Genomic DNA, 21,899 nt, shown 5'->3' on the forward strand with positions numbered 1-21,899 from the left:
TTTGGCTCAATGATCAGTTCAGGGGTGCTTTTATTTTTGGGATAACTTGGATAGGGATTGGGAACTGAGCGGGATACTCTAAAAATAACTATGTACAAAGATGAGGACACGGATTTCCTTCTGTAGAACTGTAGCAGGTAGATAATGAACTTGACTTTGTAGTAACAACTGAAGACATAAAATCGTCCAAAACCGAGCAATTTGGGCAGAGTCCCTTCATTAGGAACTACATAGATTGAGCTCTTCAGGACACCAACCGATGTCCCCTTAACAGACACACACAGCTGAGTCTCCAACATCAGAAGGGTGGCAGCAGCCCACAGTCACACAGGTCCCCAAACTGTGGCCCAGGGGACTGGATGTGGAGGATATGAAAAAAAGCACCAATACAGGTGATGAAAAAAACCCTCCCCTTACTGCCGCCTGCCCCGCCGATGCCACCACTGGCCACCGCTTGGTAGTTCTCAGCCTTCCCTGAGAAACCATCAAACGAACCCGGCGCTGGGCATAGAGATTAGTGAATGAAAGATGGCCTCCACTCAACTTTGGCTTCCGATTGCCCAACGGATCAAATTCAAAATGCTAACACTGACATACAAAGCTGTCCATAACGCTGCCCCAAACTACATCACTGACCTAAAATCCAAGTACCACCCAAAACGCACTCAGCTCCTCACAAGACCTCCTACTCTCTAGTTCCCTGGTCTCCTCCTCCCATTCCCGCCTCCAGGACTTCTCCAGGGCATCACCCATCCTCTGGAACTCCCTACCCCAATCCATCAGACTATCACCTACTCTCCTCTCCTTTAGGCGCACCCTGAAAACCCAACTCTTCAGGGAAGCCTACCCCGCCCTCTGCTAATTGCCGATCTCCTCCACTCTTCCTACCACTCCATCCCCCACAGCTTTTCCTCCTGTACCACTATCCCCTCCCTCCTAGATTGTAAACTCCAAGGAGCAGGGCCCTTGAACCCCTTGTGTATCACATTGTATTGTTATTGTACTGTCTCGTGTATTATTATTATTACATCGAGTTTAAATAGCGCCAAAGGGTTTGCTCAGCGCTGTACAATGGGGGGGGGGGGGACAATACATGGCACAGTACAACAATAACAAATAACGTACGAGGGGTAAGAGGGCCCTACTCTTTCGAGCTTACAATCTAGGAGGGAGGGGGTAATGGTACAGTAGGAAGTGGCTGAGGGGAATGAGGGGTGAGAGGAAAGAGGGAGAATGGCCGTTAGGTGAGGGTGGGGTAGGCTTCCCTGAAGAGATGGGTTTTGAGGGAGCGCCTGAATGTGAGGAGGGAAGGCGACAGTCTGATGGATTGGGGCAGTAAGTTCCAGAGGATGGGGGAGGACCTGGAGAAGTCTTGCATTGTAATGTACAGAGCTGAGCGAACTGTTGGCGCTATATAAATACTGTATAATAATAATAATCTCTATGCCCTTGGAGGACCGGAGCGATGTCACTTCTGGTTCCGGCCATTTTTATTTTTTAAAGCTCTAGATCAATGCTTTTTTTTGATCCAATGCTTTACATTGCAGAGCAGAGATGTGGGGTCTTATTGAACCCATATCTCTCCATAAAGAGGACCGGTCAGTAACTATTTCTATCACAAGGAATGTATGCATTTATTAAAAGGGACAGTGCAAATAAATAAATAAATTAAAAAAAAAAAAAAAAAAGTTTAAAATGCCCCGTCCCCCTTGCTCTCACGTAGTGGTGAACACATATGCAGGCCATGTTCACATATGTAAATGGTTTTCAAACCGCACACTGATGTATCGCCACGAACGTCACAGCTAGAGCAATAATTCTCGCACTAGACCTCCTCTGTAACTTTACACTGCTAACCTGTAGACATTTTTAAAGCATCACCCATGGAGATCTTTAAGTATCGCAGTTTCACGCCATTCCAGGAGCGTGCGCAATTTTAAAGCATGACATGTTGGATATCCATTTACTCGCCGTAACATCCTCTTTTATATTTTACAAAAAATAAGGGTGTTTGTTGTTTTTTTTGTTTTTTTTAAATCAAAGTGTAATTTTTTCCAAAAAATATATTGTGGGGAAATATTAGCTACTACTTAAAGCATCACTCTAACTCTTATCACAATGCAAGCATAATGAATACAGAAATGGTATACCTGAAGCAATAGCCCTAGCTCATATTTCCCCACATATATAATAATTTTTAAAAACTGTGCATTACGGTTTTGGTCTTCGGCCAAGTGCATTTTGAATTTTCGTTTCGGTACACCATTAGCCTAAACCTACACAAAACATTACACACAGCAACTCACCTACAACGGTCAGCACATCCTGAACAATTTCAGCTTTGATGTGTATCCGGCCCCGGCGCTCGGTGTGGTCTGTTCCGCAGAGGCTTGGCACGTTCATTACGCAGCGTTTGTGTACATTCATCATACATGCTGTGGAGCAAAGAAAAGGGAACATCATGGTTATTTCCAATGTGTTACAACAATCATGTCTACACTCTTCAAGGACAACTCCAATAACATGGTAAAATGCAGGGAAAAAGCAAGTTAATAGTAGTGTTTTAATTACTTTTTTTGCATTGCTATAAAGGAGCTGTAGCTACTGATCATAAATGGAGTATGCTCAGAAGAGAGGGCACGCATCATGCTGATCCAAACCTGCTAAGTGTCCTCCAACTGCAGAGATCGAACCGTTAAAAGGAAACGTAATCTGCTGATGGCTGGAGCAATGATCTACAGCAGGGGTGTCCAAACTTTTTTCAAAGAGGGCCAGATTGGATGAAGTGAACATGGTGGAGGGCCGAACATTTTTCCAAACATTCTTTGAACCATTACAATTAAATGCAAATAAATTATTTTATGCCAAGTTACCGTATTTTTCGCCGTATAAGACGCACCTGACCATAAGACGCACCTAGGTTTTAGAGGCAGAAAACAGGGAAAAAAAAATCTGAACTAATGGACTGCAGACACAGTACAGGAGATGACCAGAGACTGCGGACAGTACAGGAGATGACCAGAGACTGCGGAGAGCACAGGGATGACCAGAGACTGCGGAGAGCACAGGGATGACCAGAGACTGCGGACAGCACAGGGATGACCAGAGACTGCGGACAGCACAGGGATGACCAGAGACTGCGGACAGCACAGGGATGACCAGAGACTGCGGACAGCACAGGGATGACCAGAGACTGCGGACAGCACAGGGATGACCAGAGACTGCGGACACAGTACAGGGATGACCAGAGACTGCGGACAGCGTACAGGGATGACCAGAGACTGCGGACAGCACAGGGATGACCAGAGACTGCGGACAGCACAGGGATGACCAGAGACTGCGGACAGCACAGGGATGACCAGAGACTGCGGACAGTACAGGGATGACCAGAGACTGCGGACAGCACAGGGATGACCAGAGACTGCGGACAGCACAGGGATGACCAGAGACTGCGGACAGCACAGGGATGACCAGAGACTGCGGACAGCACAGGGATGACCAGAGACTGCGGACAGCACAGGGATGACCAGAGACTGCGGACAGCACAGGGATGACCAGAGACTGCGGACAGCACAGGGATGACCAGAGACTGCGGACAGCACAGGGATGACCAGAGACTGCGGACAGCACAGGGATGACCAGAGACTGCGGACAATACAGATGACTGCTGACCTTTGGGGAGGTGGGGAGCGGGTACCTGAATTTGACAGGTACCCGCTGTCAGGGATCCCCGCGATCCGTCCCTCGATGGTCCCGGCGCAGGCGCACTGCTCCTCCCAGTACACGGGCACTAGGTCCGGGCCGGCCGCGGCGTTCGAGTTCGCGCATGCGCAGTAGAAGCCGCGGCCGCCCGCTGGGCACCAATGGCAGCGCAGGGCGGGATATTTAAAGGTCCCTGAGCTGTCATTTCGTTGCCTTCTGGTCTTACCTGCATTCCTGATCCTGTGAACCTGTATACTGTAAGTTATTGACCCGGATTGCTCTTGACCTTGCTGATTTCTCCTGCCCAGACCCTTGCTTGCCTGACCTCTCTCCCTGGATGCCCCTCTGTAGATCTGACCTCCTGTTGCTGACCTGGCGTGTGACCCGACGATTCTCTGCCTGCTCCCTTGTACCTTACCGTCCTCTACATTACCGACTCGGCCTGTCTGACTACGCACTTGCTCAGCCATCCATCCATCCATCCATCCCATCAGGGTCACCCGACCTCCTCACATTTGGCTCTCCCTGGTTGGAACCCCTGGCGGACACCCCTACCACTGACAGGTGTGCTCAGTAGAGGCGACCTGGTCTCAGGGTACTACAAGTCCATCCCCACCATCAGGGGCCCTGGTGAACAAGTACCCTGGGGCTTAGATTCCGCGCTCTGGGCACGCCTGACCGGTGGAGTGCTAGTGGTGCCGCTCGGCGGTCCCTCACAGTACCAGAAGGCCATGACTGAGCCTCGAGGAGGACTCACCCCGTTGGACGAGGTGTGCAGGCACCTGTCTACCCTGACGCAAGCTGTAAACACATTACAGGACAGATGTCTGCAGATCGAGAATCGGTTTCAGGCCTGTACCATATCTGTTCCTGTTTCACAGGCCCCGGCTCCTGCACCTCCAGTCGCAGCAGCCCACGAGCCGGCTCCTGGGCCTCCCACATCACTCCCTATGGCGGAACCCCGAGTACCCTTACCCGAGCGCTTCCATGGGGATCGCACACGTTTTCGGTCATTTCGTGACTCTTGTCTTCTCTTTTTTGAACTACAGCCACGGACCTTTTTGACAGAGTCAGTGAAAGTGGGGTTTGTTGTCTCCCTGCTGCAGGGTGAACCCCAAGACTGGGCCCACCGATTAAGGGGAAACAATGACCCTCACCTGGTTTCGGTCGACAGCTTCTTTAACGCTATGGCCATCTTATATGATGACCCACAACGGGCGGCCTCGGCCGAGGCCACGTTATACACACTCCGACAAGGTCGGCGGACGGCTGAGGAATACGCCTCTGACTTTAGGCGCTGGATGGGTGACACTCGTTGGAACGAGTTCGCCCTTTTACACCAGTTTCGTATGGGCCTATCTGAGGCTCTGAAAGACGAGCTCGCCCGGGTAGAGGTGCCCGAGATATTAGAGGACTTGATTGCACTCACTATTAAAATTGACCGTAGGCTACGGGAGCGCAGATTGGAGAGGTCTGGTCAGGGTCGCGGAAATCCCTGGGGGTCATTTCAGGGATCCGGTCAACATACTAGGCCAAGCATCCAGAACCTGCCGGCTGAAGATGCCCCCGAACCCATGCAGCTAGGCCTGGCTCGGCCTAAACTATCGCCTGAGGAACGCCAGCGCAGACGCTCCCAGAATCTGTGCCTGTACTGCGGCGAAGCTGGTCACATGGTGCGTTCCTGCCCGCAGAAACTGAGTAAGTTCACTTCATCTTCTTTATCTGTTGGCGATATGACCCCGTCCCAGTACTTAGTTGTTCCCCTCTCCTTTCAGCTTTCCGAAAGGACCGTGGAGGTGTCGGCCATAGTTGATTCGGGGGCATGCAGCTGTTTTGTGGATATCAATTTTGCTCACCAGCAAGGTATTCCCCTCCGCCCAAAGGAGAAGGGGTTTCATATCTTTTTAGCTGATGGTTCCCGGATAAAGTCAGGAGTAGTCAACCAGGAGACCCCTTCCATTATGACTTCCATTGCCGGTCAGCACCGGGAACTCCTCCGCCTGGATGCTATTGCATCACCCCTTTTCCCAGTCATTCTGGGGCTCCCTTGGTTGCGGGCCCATAACCCCCAAATTGACTGGGAAACTGGGGTTGTCTCGTTCCCTTCCCCATATTGTCGGGAACTGTGTCGAACTTCGGGCCCGGGGGTCCCCCAGGTTCTTTTGTGCTCTGAGGGGGAAGACAGCCTGAAACAAGTGGTTCCTGCAGCCTATCACAAGTTCCTTGACGTGTTCAGTGAACGGGGAGCAGATGCTCTACCCCCCCACCGCCCATATGACTGTCCGATTGATCTGTTGCCCGGTTCTGAAATCCTGTTCGGACGAATTTTTCCCCTTTCTGAGCTGGAATTAGGGGCCCTGAAGGACTATATTAAGGATAGCCTCCGTAAGGGATTCATCCGTCCCTCCACTTCCCCAGCAGGTGCAGGGATCTTCTTTGTAGAAAAGAAGGACAAGACTTTGAGGCCATGCATTGACTATCGGGAGCTGAATAGGGTCACCATTAAAAATCGTTACCCATTACCTCTGGTATCTGAATTGTTCCAGAGCTTAAAGGCTGCGGTAGTATTTACCAAGTTGGACTTAAGGGGAGCCTACAATTTGGTTCGCATAAGGGAGGGGGATGAGTGGAAGACGGCCTTCCGCACCCGATTCGGCCATTTTGAATACCTGGTCATGCCTTTCGGGTTATGCAATGCGCCAGCCACCTTCCAGCACTTTGTAAACGACATCTTTAGGGACTTCCTGGACATCTTTGTCATCGTCTACTTAGACGACATTTTGATTTTCTCATCCTCCCTGGGGGAGCACAGGGTACATGTAACAAAGGTGTTGGGGCGGTTGCGGCAGCACGGGTTGTACGCTAAAGCAGAGAAATGCTGCTTTGAACAGGCTAGCGTTACATTCCTGGGTCTGATTATCTCCACCACGGGGGTCGCAATGGACCCTCAGAAGGTCTCAGCGATCCTAGATTGGCCTGAACCCACGGACAGGAAAAGTGTCCAACGTTTTATTGGGTTCGCAAATTTCTACCGGAAGTTCATCAAGAACTTCTCGGGTCTGGTCTCCCCTATCACTCAATTAACTAAGCTTGGGACGCGATTCAGATGGACGCCCGAGGCACAGGAAGCCTTTGAGGCACTAAAAAGGTTATTTACCTCGGCACCCATTCTGGGTCATCCCGACGCCTCCCTGCCCTACATCTTAGAAGTAGATGCATCTGAAAACGCGGTTGGCTCCATCCTTTCCCAGCGGAAGGGCGCCAAGGAATTACTTCACCCAGTAGCATTCTTTTCACGGAAACTTACCCCGGCGGAGAGGAACTACGACATTGGGGATCGCGAGCTACTGGCTATCAAAACCGCTTTAGAGGAATGGAGGTACCTGCTGGAAGGTGCCTCCCATCCCATCCTGATATTCACGGACCACAAGAACCTGGAATATCTGAGGACGGCCAAACGTCTACGCCCACGACAAGCAAGATGGGCATTGTTTTTCTCGAGGTTCCAGTTCCACATCACATACAGGCCCGGCTCGAAAAACACGAAGCCTGACGCATTATCGCGCATGTATGAGGACACCAAGGAGATCCCAGTGCCCGACACTATTCTTCCGGCAGGGAATTTCTTGGCCCTTCAGACAAACCTTCGCTCCGAGATCCTGAGGGCGTCCACAGCAATGTCTACCTCCGATGGGGCCCCCCTCCAGAACAAGGAGGGACTCCTATGGAGGGAGGACCGGATTGTGGTGCCAGAAGATGCCCGAACCTTAGTCTTGGGACATTGCCATGACCACCCACTGGCAGGACATTTTGGACCGGTCAAGACCCTGGAACTTCTCCGGCGTTCCTTCTGGTGGCCGGACATGGCCAAGGATTGTAAGATCTACGTGGGCTCCTGTGCCATCTGCCAGCGGAACAAGCCTTCAAGGAACAAGGCATGGGGCCTGCTACGTCCATTGCCCATCCCTGAACGGCCCTGGCAGAGAATCTCCATGGACTTCATAGTCGAGCTCCCTCCTTCGCTGGATCACACAGCAATCCTCGTGGTTGTGGACCGCTTATCCAAGATGGCCCATTTCATCCCTTTACGGAAGACTCCATCTGCAGCCGAGACGGCACAAGTCTTTATTCGAGAGATCGTTAGACTGCATGGGGTTCCCGAAGACATTGTCTCGGACCGAGGGGTGCAGTTTACCTCGCGGTTTTGGAGGGCGCTGTGCAAAGCCCTGGATATCAAGCTGTCTCTTTCCTCGGCATTTCACCCTCAGACCAATGGCCAGACCGAGAGGACCAATCAGACCCTGGAGCAATACCTGCGATGCTACACATCATTCTCTCAGGACGACTGGGCGCCACTCCTCCCTTTGGCAGAATTCGCGTACAACGCTTGCCATTCAGCAACTGGGCAGTCCCCGTTCTTCGCCAACTATGGGTTTCATCCGGTCTTCCTCCCGGACTTGGTCTCGGAATGCCCGATTCCAGCGACACAGGATGCACTGACCTTCTTCACCTCCAACAATAAGAAATTACAGGAAGCCATCCGTCAAGCCCAAGAAGACTACAAGAAGGCTTTCAATAGGAAGCGAAGAGGGAACCTGGTGTTGCAGCCCGGAGAGAAGGTTTGGCTGGCTACGTCAAACTTGAGGATGCTTTGCCCGTCGAAGAAGTTGGGACCTAAATTCATAGGCCCTTTTTGCATCAAACGGATGGTCAATGAGGTGGCCTATGAACTTGTTCTCCCTGACACACTCAAGATCCACCCTGTCTTCCACGTGTCCCTGTTGAAACCGGTAGTCCCTGATGCCTTCCCGGAACGGGAATCCAGGCCCCCGGAGGCCGTAACGGTTGAAGAGGAAGAGGAATTTGAGGTGGAGGCAATCTTGAAGTGCCGTCGAAGGGGGGGCCAGACCCAATTTCTCATCAAGTGGAAGGGCTACGGCCCTGAGGACAATTCGTGGGAACCAGCCCATAATGTCCATGCACCTAGGCTTGTCCGGAGGTGTCTTTGTGATCACCCGTGGTGGAGAGATCGGGTGGGCATCCGGAGGTTGCCCGTAGGGGGGGGGCAATGTCAGGGATCCCCGCGATCCGTCCCTCGATGGTCCCGGCGCAGGCGCACTGCTCCTCCCAGTACACGGGCACTAGGTCCGGGCCGGCCGCGGCATTCGAGTTCGCGCATGCGCAGTAGAAGCCGCGGCCGCCCGCTGGGCACCAATGGCAGCGCAGGGCGGGATATTTAAAGGTCCCTGAGCTGTCATTTCGTTGCCTTCTGGTCTTACCTGCATTCCTGATCCTGTGAACCTGTATACTGTAAGTTATTGACCCGGATTGCTCTTGACCTTGCTGATTTCTCCTGCCCAGACCCTTGCTTGCCTGACCTCTCTCCCTGGATGCCCCTCTGTAGATCTGACCTCCTGTTGCTGACCTGGCGTGTGACCCGACGATTCTCTGCCTGCTCCCTTGTACCTTACCGTCCTCTACATTACCGACTCGGCCTGTCTGACTACGCACTTGCTCAGCCATCCATCCATCCATCCCATCAGGGTCACCCGACCTCCTCACATTTGGCTCTCCCTGGTTGGAACCCCTGGCGGACACCCCTACCACTGACAGGTGTGCTCAGTAGAGGCGACCTGGTCTCAGGGTACTACAAGTCCATCCCCACCATCAGGGGCCCTGGTGAACAAGTACCCTGGAACTTAGATTCCGCGCTCTGGGCACGCCTGACCGGTGGAGTGCTAGTGGTGCCGCTCGGCGGTCCCTCACACCCGCTCTTACTTCCGCAGTTGTTCTTTGATCTTACCTGTTTCTCGATCCAGCCGCGCGCTGTCTTCCCGGCTTCTGTAATGGCGCTCGGCATGACAGCCGGGTGCCCAGTGCACATGAGCGAGAAGCACTTGCGCTTTGTGATTGGTCCGGCGGCTTCTGGGATCTGTCATGTGTCACAGGTACCGCCTTACCATTCACAAAAAGCACCGCTTCTTGCACATGCGCACTTGGCACCCGGCTGTCATGCCCAGCGCCCACACTACAGAAGCCGGGAAGACAGCGCGCCGCTGGATAGAGGAACAGGTAAGGTCCCGCTGCAGAGCTGAGCGGCCGGCCCGGTATTCTGACACGGCCACGGTGGAAATACCGGACTGGCCGCTCCATATTCGCTCCGTAAGACACACTGACACACTGACATGGAGGGCCGTATTAAACCGACCCTCGGGCCGGACTTTGGACATGCCTGATCTACAGGCTCCTGCAACCAAAAACAACACAGGTCTGCAAAAAAAAATTTTTCAAGAGCTGTTTTGGTTATTCCACGTAATCTTTATGTTTTTTGGTGCGCTGAATCCAAAAATGACCTCCATTATGTCAGAGGACATCACGTTTCCTGACAATTTAGGTAACTATGTTAAAAAAGGCAATATCTCAAAATAAATGGAAATAGACTTATAAAATTAAAGTTTCATTACAATTTTTTCATGAAAATCCTTTTTTGAACTGAAATGAGCTCACCTACACACACTAAACTCTATTCTTCTTCCCTGTGAGGCTCCTCTTGGTGCATATACGTTTGTGAGTAGCATCTGGAATGTCTCTCTGAAGCATCCAACAGTAGTCTGCCATCATTGTAATGCTCCATTTTCCCTGGTATCTCCTTTCCATCTCTTTAATGTCTTGGTGGAATCATTCACCTTGTTCCTCACTCACAGCTCCTAAATTTTCAGGAAAGCAGTCAAGGTGGGACTGGAGGAAATGCACTTTCAAACTCATCAGGCAACCTAAAGCTTGAAATGTCTTCAGCATTCGTCCGACGATCTTTTTGTAGTGAGGATCTTTGTTATTGCCTAAAAATTTCTGTACGACTTCTTTACATGCAATCCACCCTTCTTTTTGAGGATCCGTCATGATATTGACAAACTCTTGATCAACTATAAGCCTTCTAATGTCCGGTCCGACGAACACGCCTTCCTTCAATTTTGCCTCCGACAGGCCTGGAAACTTGGTGACCAAGTATTTGAAGCATTCTCCAACTCTTGGAAGTGATTTTACGAATTGCTTCATCAATCCCAATTTTATGTGGAGAGGTGGTAGAAGAACTTTATGGGAAGGTACCAAAGTTTCTCGGACGACATTTTTTTCACCGACTTAGCACCCTCAGCTGCCAACTCTTCTTGGTCCAGTGATTTTGTCGGTCTCGACTGTCCCATAGACACAGAAAACAAGGGTATTTGGTATCCCACCCACTGGATTCTTCAGGAAAGATTAACCCCTTCTACCATTAGAAGCACAGACTCAGGGCTGAGGCTCACACATACAGCATGCTGCTGAGTATCCCAGTAGTCAGACATGTCACTCAGAGCAGCACTTGTATTCACCCCCTTTTCAGGGGGGGGGGGGGCAGAGATTGTTTACCTGCAAATAACAACAAAGGGCCAGAACAGAACTAGGGAAATTAGGAAATAGTTTTTTTTCCCCTAAAACTTGCTTAGCTTATATATATATTGCTGACCATCAGATTTACAATGCTATATTTTTTTTTTACATAACTCGGACAAACCATTTAAGGTTTTTTTGGCATTTTATATCTTAAATGCACTTCTGTGAATTAATTAATAGTGATTTGGTTAAAAAATACCAAAAATGTAAAAAATTTGATAAATTTGATGACAATTTTGGATTTTGTGGCATATCATGATGTCTAGGAGTTTTTTCAATATTTTATTTGTTTTCAGCGCACCAAAATACATGGAAATTAGATGAAAATAATCGAACAGCTTTTTAGTCGCAGAACTGTGTAATAAATGCATTTTTTTACTTGCAAAAAATTTACATTATTTTTGGTCAAAAGGTGAACTTATCCATTAACTGAACAATTTGTTTTCTTTATGATATGCTGGGGTTGATTTACTAAGGGAAAACAGACTATGCACTTTGCAATTGCAGTTGTTCCAGAGCTTAGTAAACGGGAGGGGAAGCTCTGCTGACTTCCATCATCCAAACATGTGCAAACAAAAATGCTGTTTTTTACATTTTCCTTGCATGTGATTGAGTATTCTTTGCAAGGTAAAGCTTTTCTTTATTTACTAAGCTCTGGAGCAACTGCACTTGTATAGTGCACAGTCTACTTGCCTTTAGTAAATTAACTCCACTGTGTCAATAAATTGCTCTTTGCATGCCTGCACCCTTTGTCAGTGGTGTATTTAGGTTTTGTGCTACCCTAGGTAACACAAAAGATGTCTGCCCCCACGGACACCGACCAACACAACCCCCCCTTCCCCCTCCCGCAGAGAAAGTCTGACATTGACCAACAACACCCCTGCCCTCCACCTGAGAGAGCCTTCCACTACCTCCCCTGCTGGCAATGGAGAGAAAGACACTCCTCTTCACAGCTCCGGACATCCCCAGGAATGAGAGTCATACATCATCAAGCAGCCTCTCTCGGATCCCACCTGGTTCCTGTGGTGTGTGTGTCCCTTCTTTCATCCCCTCTTCTAGGCGGGAGGTGTTGCCCCCCTGAAAAATGCCACCCTAGGCAAGTGCCTAGTTTGCCTTGTGGTAAATATGCCCCTGCCCTTTGTTCATTCTTTATTGCAGTGCTGCAGCCACATCCTGTCCACACGCACTTCAGCAATGTCTACATGGCATTCTCATAACAGGCCTTCTGATGGTGCCACCATTGGATCCTGCCTGCATTGTATACCCGAGACACGGTGACAACACAGGAGCACAAATCACCCTATTCAAGACAGTGTCTAAGCCACGGGTGTCAAACTGGCGGCCCTCCAGCTGTTGCCAAACTACTCCACTGTAAGTTGCACGACTTCAAAATTGGCTTTGATGTGACCGGGAGCTAAGGGTTTAATATCGCTTTAAAGAAGAATTCCAGGTGTGATATTTTCATACATCCAGGTTGGACCAATGTAATGATGCATATACTATACCTGTGTGATCCCTATAGAGCACGGGTGTCAAACTGGCAGCCCTCCAGCTGTTGCCAAACTATAAGTCCCATGAGGCATTGCAAGACTGAGTTACAAGCATGACTCCCAAAGGCAGAGGCATGATGGGACTTGTAGTTTCGCAACAGCAGGAGGGCCGCCAGTTTGACACCCCTGGTACTCTAAGCAAAGACCTTCATGGCAAGCACTCTAACGATAGCTGAAGACTTATAGTAGAACTATAGGAAAAACTTTTTTCATTTTGGATAGAGTAAGGAAGGTTATAACCCCCGTCAGTTTATATTTTTTTGTCATCTGTGTCCCAATGGGGAGATTGACCTTCACTCCCTGTACCATAGCCAAAACAGGAAGTGAGAGAACCCCCACAAATTAAGGGATTTCCTTGGGGGCCCACAGGTCACCAGAACATGTATAAGCTGGTAATTGAGCGCTGGGAACATCAGAATAAAGCAGCTAGCATAAAAGGTAACCTTTGGAACCCAATGAGGACATGTAAAACAAGATATGCAGCGCTAATAAAGCTAATAAGAACAAATGGAAAATCAGAACATAAATGACATAAGTGAAAAAACTCAGTCCATATTGCATGGTGAGATAAAGTGATAGGTGCAATTGTCCAATTAATCCATGCTCAGAGATAATCGTGACTCTTGTGATCTCGTGATTGTACAAATAATGCACTAACCAGATAGCGCATAAAATGCGCATGGAGCAATTAAGACCCGCTCCTGGTGCTCTGGACTTGTGATATTAGGAGGATGTCATCTGCAGGTTGCCCACCAGATGTCATCAATCCAGGTATATTCGTAAGTCATCAGAAAAATCATCAGCGGGGGAGGGGGTAATCACACGTCACTCCAAACCAGCAAGAACCTTCAAAAGCGGGCTCCCATGCAATAGATGAGACCCAGAGAAGCTTCTAATAGTGTAGTATATCTTTAATAAGCAAAACTTACAGCATGTACAGATAATGGATAAACTTGGTATATGAGGTATGAGGCACCTGACCTGTGTACTCATACCACAAGGCTATCCTGACTGACACCCTGGTGGCCAGATCTTATTCTGGATGTAAGTTTATCCATTATCTGTACATGCTGTAAGTTTTGCTTATTAAAGATATACTACACTATTAGAAGCTTCTCTGGGTCTCATCTATTGCATGGGAGCCCGCTTTTGAAGGTTCTTGCTGGTTTGGAGTGACGTGTGATTACCCCCTCCCCCGCTGATGATTTTTCTGATGACTTACGAATATACCTGGATTGATGACATCTGGTGGCCAACCTGCAGATGACATCCTCCTAATATCACAAGTCCAGAGCACCAGGAGCGGGTCTTAATTGCTCCATGCGCATTTTATGCGCTATCTGGTTAGTGCATTATTTGTACAATCACGAGATCACAAGAGTCACGATTATCTCTGACCATGGATTAATTGGACAATTGCACCTATCACTTTATCTCACCATGCAATATGGACTGAGTTTTTTCACTTATGTCATTTATGTTCTGATTTTCCATTTGTTCTTATTAGCTTTATTAGCGCTGCATATCTTGTTTTACAGGTCACCAGAACAAGTGTCCCTATTGGAAAGTTTCAAATCTATTCCTTTTTTGGGAACAACCCAAATTTTGGGATATGTTTTCACTTTCAATGACAACAGCAAACAAGACAAAGAGGTTGATCCTCCCTGAGCACATCTATGCGGCCATTCATTTGAATGGACTCCCGTGACATGCAAAGAAGTCCCTGCACTTAAGAAAATGCAGCCAGCACGGGAACCTCGGTTCCCAGTACAGTTGCGTTTTCCAGTGCGGGCGGCGTGTCATTGGAATTAATGGCACCCGTCCGCGGGTACGCATTTCTCTGTGCGGGTGGTGCGGCTGCATGGATTTTTGTGTGGATCTGCAGCGGCACCACCTGCACAGATGTGAACCAGAGGTAAGGCTTATGTCATGAAGGGTAGGGACCCTCCTTTCTCTGTTAAAGTATAACTTAAGGAAAAACTTTTTTTTTGGTTTTGGACCGAGTAGTTAGGTATGTATTGCTACCTCTGCCGCTGATAGGGAGATTCGCCCGTTCTATTTGTGCTGCTTACCCGAAGGCGGACCCGTGGGCGGGTGTCATTAATTCTAATAGCGCGCCGCCTGCACTGGAAATAACAACCGTACTGGGACCCGAGGTTCCCGTGTGGGCTGCGTTTTCCGAAGAAGTGCAGGGACCTCTTCCCTGCATGTCTCAGGACACGGGAGTCCATTCCAATGAATAGGCTCTCATGCCCGTGCAAAAAGTGGCCCGCAGGAACGCGGAGATGTGAACCTAGCCTTAGTGATAACCTGCCTAACCTAGAAATGGTGAAACGAGAGGCATGAGCACTGCACAAACTACTGGGGTGCTTTGGAACAGGACAGAGAATTCAGGATGATGTCCAGATAAACATGAAAGTAGGAAACCACCTTATGCAGAAAGTAGGCCTAAAATCCACCTGGACTGTATAAGAAAAGAGGAAGTGTTTCTTACAAGAGAAGATCAGGTCAGTTCCAAAACCCAACTCACTGATGTGATAGCCACCAGAAAAAATACCTTATGAGCAAGGTCAGCCAAAGAAATATCCTGAATGGGCTTAAAAGGAAGGCTTTTTTTTTTTTTCTTTTAAACCGACACAACCAAACAGACTCCAAGGTGAGACAGTATTACAGAGGAAGTCATCCCCTGAACAAAATAATTTACCATGGAATGATTCTTCCGTGTGCTCAAGGCCAAATGTTGTTCTGGCCCACATTGAGGAAAGGGCAGGATAAGGAAAATTGCCTATGATGAAACTTCTATGCCTCGCACCATTCGACTCTCCATCAAATGGAATATTGTCTAATAATTTCTTACAAATCGGTCTCCACAGACCAATTCCACAGCGAGAGGATGATGCACAGCTGTACCGACATGAGGGCCAGGTGAGAATTTTGACACAGAGTCTGCCCAACCATATAAGAAGTAGAGCAAGGCTACTGGGAGGAGCCCTAGTTTTTGGAACATTGAGGGATCTGTCAGAATTGACCCCAGATTGCGCACCATACTCCTGGGTCCAGTCTGCAAAAGCTTAGAAAATGTCCATAGACACCAACAGTTGAATGGCTGAGCTAAACAAAGCAGAGAAGGCTTTAAGTGCCTCAAACCTTTTGTTGGCTGGGTCTTTGAGGACCAGGCAGGAAATAACTGAATCGACCACAGACACTTTCTACTTCTTGTGTTAGACCTCCTCTACTGGGTACTGCTGCCCAAACCTCCTGGAAGGCATATTTATTTTGGTCTTGTCCAGTCCTCGTATAGAGGACTGGTAAACTCACATCCTATACTAGTGGGTGAACCAGAAAGGACCTAGCAGGTTTCTTAGATTTGGGAAAATAAACCATACTGGTGACCTTAGGTAAGGCAGGTGAGAGAGCACCTCATCCACCAGAACCTCAATGGTTTTTTTCAGCTTGGGAGAAATCAAGAGTGACAGCACATCCTACATGTGGGGTTTTTTCACTCCAAGGACACACTTTCCACATCTTCCTCCCCCTCCTCATCTTCAAGAAAATCTGCCACAATGGACAAGTCTGACAATAAGACAGCAGGAGATGCCAACTGTAAATTCCATGATTTCTATTAGTACAGAGACTGTCCTAAACTACTCCCCAAGTTAAAAGGAGGAATGGGGAGAACTGGAGGAGATAAAGAGATTTCGAGGTGTGGAGGTCCAAACACCAGAAACCCAGAGGTTTTGAGAGGAATACTGAATAACCTCATCATATCCCTGTGTACAGTGAGTGTTGGTCTGCTCCTTGTCTCGTTCCCTTCTGTCTAACATCCACCATGAGGGATCCCCTGAGCACCCACAACAAAGCAGGGACACTTGCTGTGGAGCATAAGGGGTGCAGCCGTTCTGTGCACTATGACTGAAGGCTTCTTGATAACCAAGGTAATAACTGAAGGTGGAGACCTAGGCCACAATCCAGAGCAGGGTGTCTGCTGGAGCTGTAGTGTGCCTGTCTTTAGCAATGTTCAATGCTCAAGTTGCGGTCTGGAGGCAGTGGGAGGGCGGTGTACCTCTTACAGAATGCAGGACTATGCACACAGAACAGGTCATCCAAGGACGGACTGAGAACTCATGGGGCCCCCATGCAATAGGGGATCATGGGGCCCCTGTGTCCTTGCCCACACCCAAAAAAAACCTATGAAAAAGCCATTTAAAGGTACCAGGGGCATCTCATGGGTCCCCCTACTGACCCCGGGCCCTTGGGCAGTGCCCGAATCCTCGAATGGTCAGTCCGCCCCTGAGGTCACTGCATACCCAAATGTATAGCAGGACTTGTAAAATCTCCTTACCACGTAGAGAGTGAACCACGCTGTGTTCATTTCCAAGAGGCGCACACTAAGCCGTGTCCACAACAATTTCTCAAACTTTCATAACTACCCTGCAACACACTGCACCTGGGTACTCCTACTGCCCTACCCTCTGTTCCCAAGGCAGGGGCCCTGTGTCCAGGGACTACCCTTATGCTGGGGAAAGGGAGAGGGGAATGAGATTTGAGGGCCTGAAGGGGAACCCCTCAGGGAAAAGGAGCAGAACCCCGGACTCACGACAAGGTACAGGCACCTTCCCAGAGGGAATAGCACTAGAGGAAACTCCCTGCTTCACCCATTTTAGGAGGGCATACCCTCTTCTTCATGGAGAGCATCTTTAGGGACTGGAACAACCAGGATTCAGATTGCCACTGCCTTGGACGTGTAGAGCACTCTGTGCCTATGTACACTGCGCTGCACTGCTGTACCAAGGGAAGTGCCACACGTTTCATCCAGTGCTGAAGGCATTGCTACAGGCCCGTCCTGAGTTCCATGCAGCAGGGCACGGGTGCGTTCCCTGAGGCACTGCCAAGGAGCAACTGATCCAGAAGTTGCAACTATATTGCAGTTTTGTTGATGCAGCAAGGAGAAGAAGGGATTTCCTATATGCAGAGCCAAACACAGTCTTCAATTTTCCAGTACAATACGAATCATAAACCAGAAACCTGCTTCTCAGTAAAGAGAGGTCACCTAAGGACACTAACAAAAAAATGAGAATTGCTGGGAGAAGGAAAGATTACTTAGAATGGCTTAACTTTGTTTGCTAGCGTCCTCACTAGAAGGTATCAGGATATAACCATTCTTTGGATTTAAGGGAGCCTGTGTCCTGTACTGAATGATTGGGAAATACAGTTTAAAATGTCGTTCAATTTTTAGGATACAGTTAAAGCTGCAGTTCTAGAAACATCCACTAGATGTCTCTGTGAGGCAATTTATCCAGAAGATGCTTCTCACCAAGGTCATGCTAAACATATTTTACATTCTAGCCACGTGTTTCAAATACACATCTGCATGTACAGATGTCTGTGCAAACATCAGAGAGAAGAATTGTGGTTTGTTTTTTGGTTTTTGACAAAACCAAAAAAAATAAAAATGTATTTTTAGTTTATTGAGGAGGGTAGAGTTTAGCTGGAAACCTACAGACAGATCTCATTCCTGGGCTCAGCTGCCGATTGCCTTGATCCTTTTCCTATTTAGGAAATAATATAAAATAATATACTTTTATCGAGATTAAGACTCCATTCACACTTAGGAATTTCAAATCACGGGCGGAATCGCTGCAATTTGAAAACATGCTGTAAATTTGTGAAAAATGCGCGTTTGCATGTTCAGGTGCCATTCATTTCAATTACACATAAAATGGCAACCGTCCCAACCTATAACCAGCCTTAGCAGTAAGGTGCGCATGGAAGGGCAATGCACATCACAAACACAAAGGATTTCCCAGCAACACTTACCAGCCAGCCTGCAAAACAACCAATTTGTCCCTGTCTAACAGAATGCGTTAAAAACAGAGGGTTTTGTTTGCACACATTTGCAAATATATGCGTAAGCCACAGTCCCGCGTTAAGGGTCCTCTGTATACTGTGGGCCTAACCTGCCCTTAACCTATCCATTGATGCATGTGCTCATACTATGGAGGCTTTGGAAATTTTAGTTAGGGCCACAGTATACAGAGGACCCTTGACGTGGGACTGCGGCTTACGCATATATTTGCAAATGTGTGCAAACAAAACCCTGTTTTTAACGCATACTGTTAGACAGGGCCAAATTGGTTGTTATGCAGGCTGGCTGGTAATTGTTGCTGGGAAATCCTTTGCTTGTTTGCGATGTGCATTGCACTTCCATGTGCACCTTACTGCTACGGCTGGTTATAGGTTGGGACGGTTGCCATTTTTGTGCAGTTGGCTGAATTGGATACAGGGACGCACTGGATGCCTTTGCTGTCATTTTGCTATAGCTGGGCATCATGTGTGTCCCTGTACCTTTAAGGAGGGATGGGCTCCTCCAGGCACACCTACCCTTAACCTATCCATTGGTATATGTGCTCCTACTATAGAGGCTTTGGAAATTTTAGTTAGGTCCACAGTATACAGAGGACCCTTAACGTGGGACTGTGGCTTACGCATGTATTTGCAAATGTGTGCAAACAAAACCCTGTTTTTAACGCATACTGTTAGACAGGGCCAAATTGGTTGTTATGCAGGCTGGCTGGTAATTGTTGCTGGGAAATCCTTTGCTTGTTTGCGATGTGCATTGCACTTCCATGTGCACCTTACTGCTACGGCTGGTTATAGGTTGGGACGGTTGCCATTTTTGTGCAGTTGGCTGAATCGGATACAGGGACGCACTGGATGCCTTTGCTGTCATTTTGCTATAGCTGGGCATCATGTGTGTCCCTGTACCTTTAAGGAGGGATGGGCTCCTCCAGGCACACCTACCCTTAACCTATCCATTGGTATATGTGCTCCTACTATAGAGGCTTTGGAAATTTTAGTTAGGTCCACAGTATACAGAGGACCCTTAACGTGGGACTGTGGCTTACGCATGTATTTGCAAATGTGTGCAGACAAAACCCTGTTTTTAAAGCATACTGTTAGACAGGGCCAAATTGGTTGTTTTGCAGGTTGGCTGGTAAGTATTGCTGGGAAATCCTTTGCTTATTTGCAATGTGCATTGCCCTTCCGTACTGCTAAGGCTGGTTATAGATTGGAAGGGTTGCCATTCTTTGTGTGATTGAAATGAATGGCACCTGAACATGCAAATGAGCATTTTTCACAATTCCTTTGTTTGCCATTCATTTCAATAGCACCTGAAAATGTGACACTTTTCTCCATGTGACAAACGCGTCACAATCACGCAAACAAAATTGCAGGACACACAATGCCCAAAAACCGGTTCCGTAACTATTTTGTGCATTGTGCATCACGCAATTCTATTTGCGGGACCGCGACACGTTTGTTGCGTGGAAAAACATGAATGCAATTTTCACATTCACAACACAGCTTCAAATCATGGGTAGAACCATGGCGATTCCGCCCTAGATTTTAATAGCCTGTGAAAGTGAAATGCACACAGGAACACAGCCTACCTGCTCAGTTTTTCTGCAAGCAGGGCTGTGATGCCCCAGGCAAATTAATGCTGCATCTGGCCTTGTAACCAGTAATCTGGTTTGCAGGGAGCTGGCATATAGAATCACATAACAAGAGGCTGAATTCCTCAGAGCAGAGAAATGTGAGACCTTAAATAAACAGTAATGTAAACTGAGTGAACATTCTGACTTTGATAGTTCTTGCAACTCCACTGCTAGCCGTAGATATGTGACTGTGATGGTCCACCTCTTACCAGTAGGTACTAATTTACCTTCACACTAATAGCACTGTAATAGTTGTCTTTTATCATATTACAGCTGACACGGTCTCCCAGAGAGAGCAGAATATGTAGCTATGGTTGCTAGGGTCTATTTATAAAAAATATGCTATTCCATAGTCACAAGCATTTGCACAGCTGTCACCAATAATTGCCATAATTTGTATAATATGTCTCCTTCCTTTGATCATCAGCGCCATCTAGTGGCCATAATGTGGTATTTCCCGGATTATGTTATTTCAGTAAAATACTGCATTATGGCCACTAGATGGAACTGTCGATCTTAGGATAGTATACATATACAAATTATGGCAATTATTTGCAACAGATGTGCGAATTGCTTGAGACATTCGCACAGTATTTTTTTTTTTTTATACATAGACCCCTTAGGCCGACCATACATGGGTCGATTTTCGAACAATTTTTTGTTCGAAAATCGGACCTAAGGCCCCATGTACACGGGACACTTCTGAACGATGGAAACTGACTGCTGGAAAATGTAGGTTAAAAAATGTCTGTTTAGCAGTGTTTGCATAACGCCTGTGTGTGCATTTAGAAGCGTTTTTTAAAGATAAGCACAGGAAAACCTCCTAAATGCCCAGAATGCACTGAAAAGTGGTAAATTATTAACTTTTTCAGACTGTTTCAGAGAAATACAGAGAGTAGAAGCAGAGACAGCAGTATGTGTTGAGATTAGCTTAGGTGGGAGTTGCTCATTAACATTTCTTTTGTTTCCAAGGGTGGGAAAGGTGTCTGGTGGAGGGAGTCATTAAGGCCACCTGGCAGGGGGTCTTCAGGAGGAATTTGAGGTGTGAATGGTCATTAACATATCTTTTGTTTCCAAGGGTGGGAGAGGTCTGAGGTGTGAATTGGTCATTACAATGTATGACAAGCTTGGTAGGAACATCCTGTGTTCAGTGTTTTGTCCATCTGAGTACCTTGAAAATGCTTTGCATTCATTTTTCATGATGAAAAAAGGCTCTGGACAGCATTGGGAACTGGAAGACTTAAAAAAAAAATGCAAATGCTTGTAAACGCGATTTGCCGAATTTAGCCTTGTTTACAAGCGTTTTGCGTTTGAAACGCTGATAAAATCGACTGCTGAACGCAAGTTTTCTGCGTTCAAAAAAACGACTGTAAACTCAAATGCCTGTAAACGACTGTAAAGGAAGATGTGTACATGGACACATAGGATATCATTAGGGAGAGTTCAGGGACTGCTGAAAAAAACGCGGAACAGCTCCTAAAGGTGAGTTTATCAGCTGCAGTGTACATGAGCCCTAAGAATAATCGGCCAATTTTTGCTCTGTTAGTGGGGCAATGGCACCGGCCGATTTTCGTGGTTCCTCCCCATTTTGTTTATCAGGCATGCTGGAAAATTCATGAAAAACAACCGATTTTAGAAATCATTGGTGGCACCATCGGATTATAGAACAATGTTTTCGATTTTCGATCGAAAAAAACATTTGGAATTCGACCTATGTATG

General features: G+C 47.8%; 1 protein-coding gene across 1 annotated transcript in view; it reads right to left on the bottom strand.

The window, feature by feature from the left end:
* Positions 1–21,899, bottom strand: part of PRKCB (protein kinase C beta) — a 348,363-nt gene that overhangs the window by 60,378 nt on the left and 266,086 nt on the right. The window contains exon 5 of the mRNA XM_089682410.1: positions 2,307–2,435. Within this exon, the coding sequence (XP_089538536.1) occupies positions 2,307–2,435 (129 nt within the window). The remainder of the gene's footprint in view (positions 1–2,306; positions 2,436–21,899) is intronic.

This window comes from Staurois parvus, unplaced genomic scaffold (genome assembly GCF_062004578.1).
Source record: "Staurois parvus isolate SC_StPar_1 unplaced genomic scaffold, SC_StPar_1.0 ptg000289l, whole genome shotgun sequence".
Classification (NCBI taxonomy): Eukaryota; Metazoa; Chordata; class Amphibia; order Anura; family Ranidae; genus Staurois; species Staurois parvus.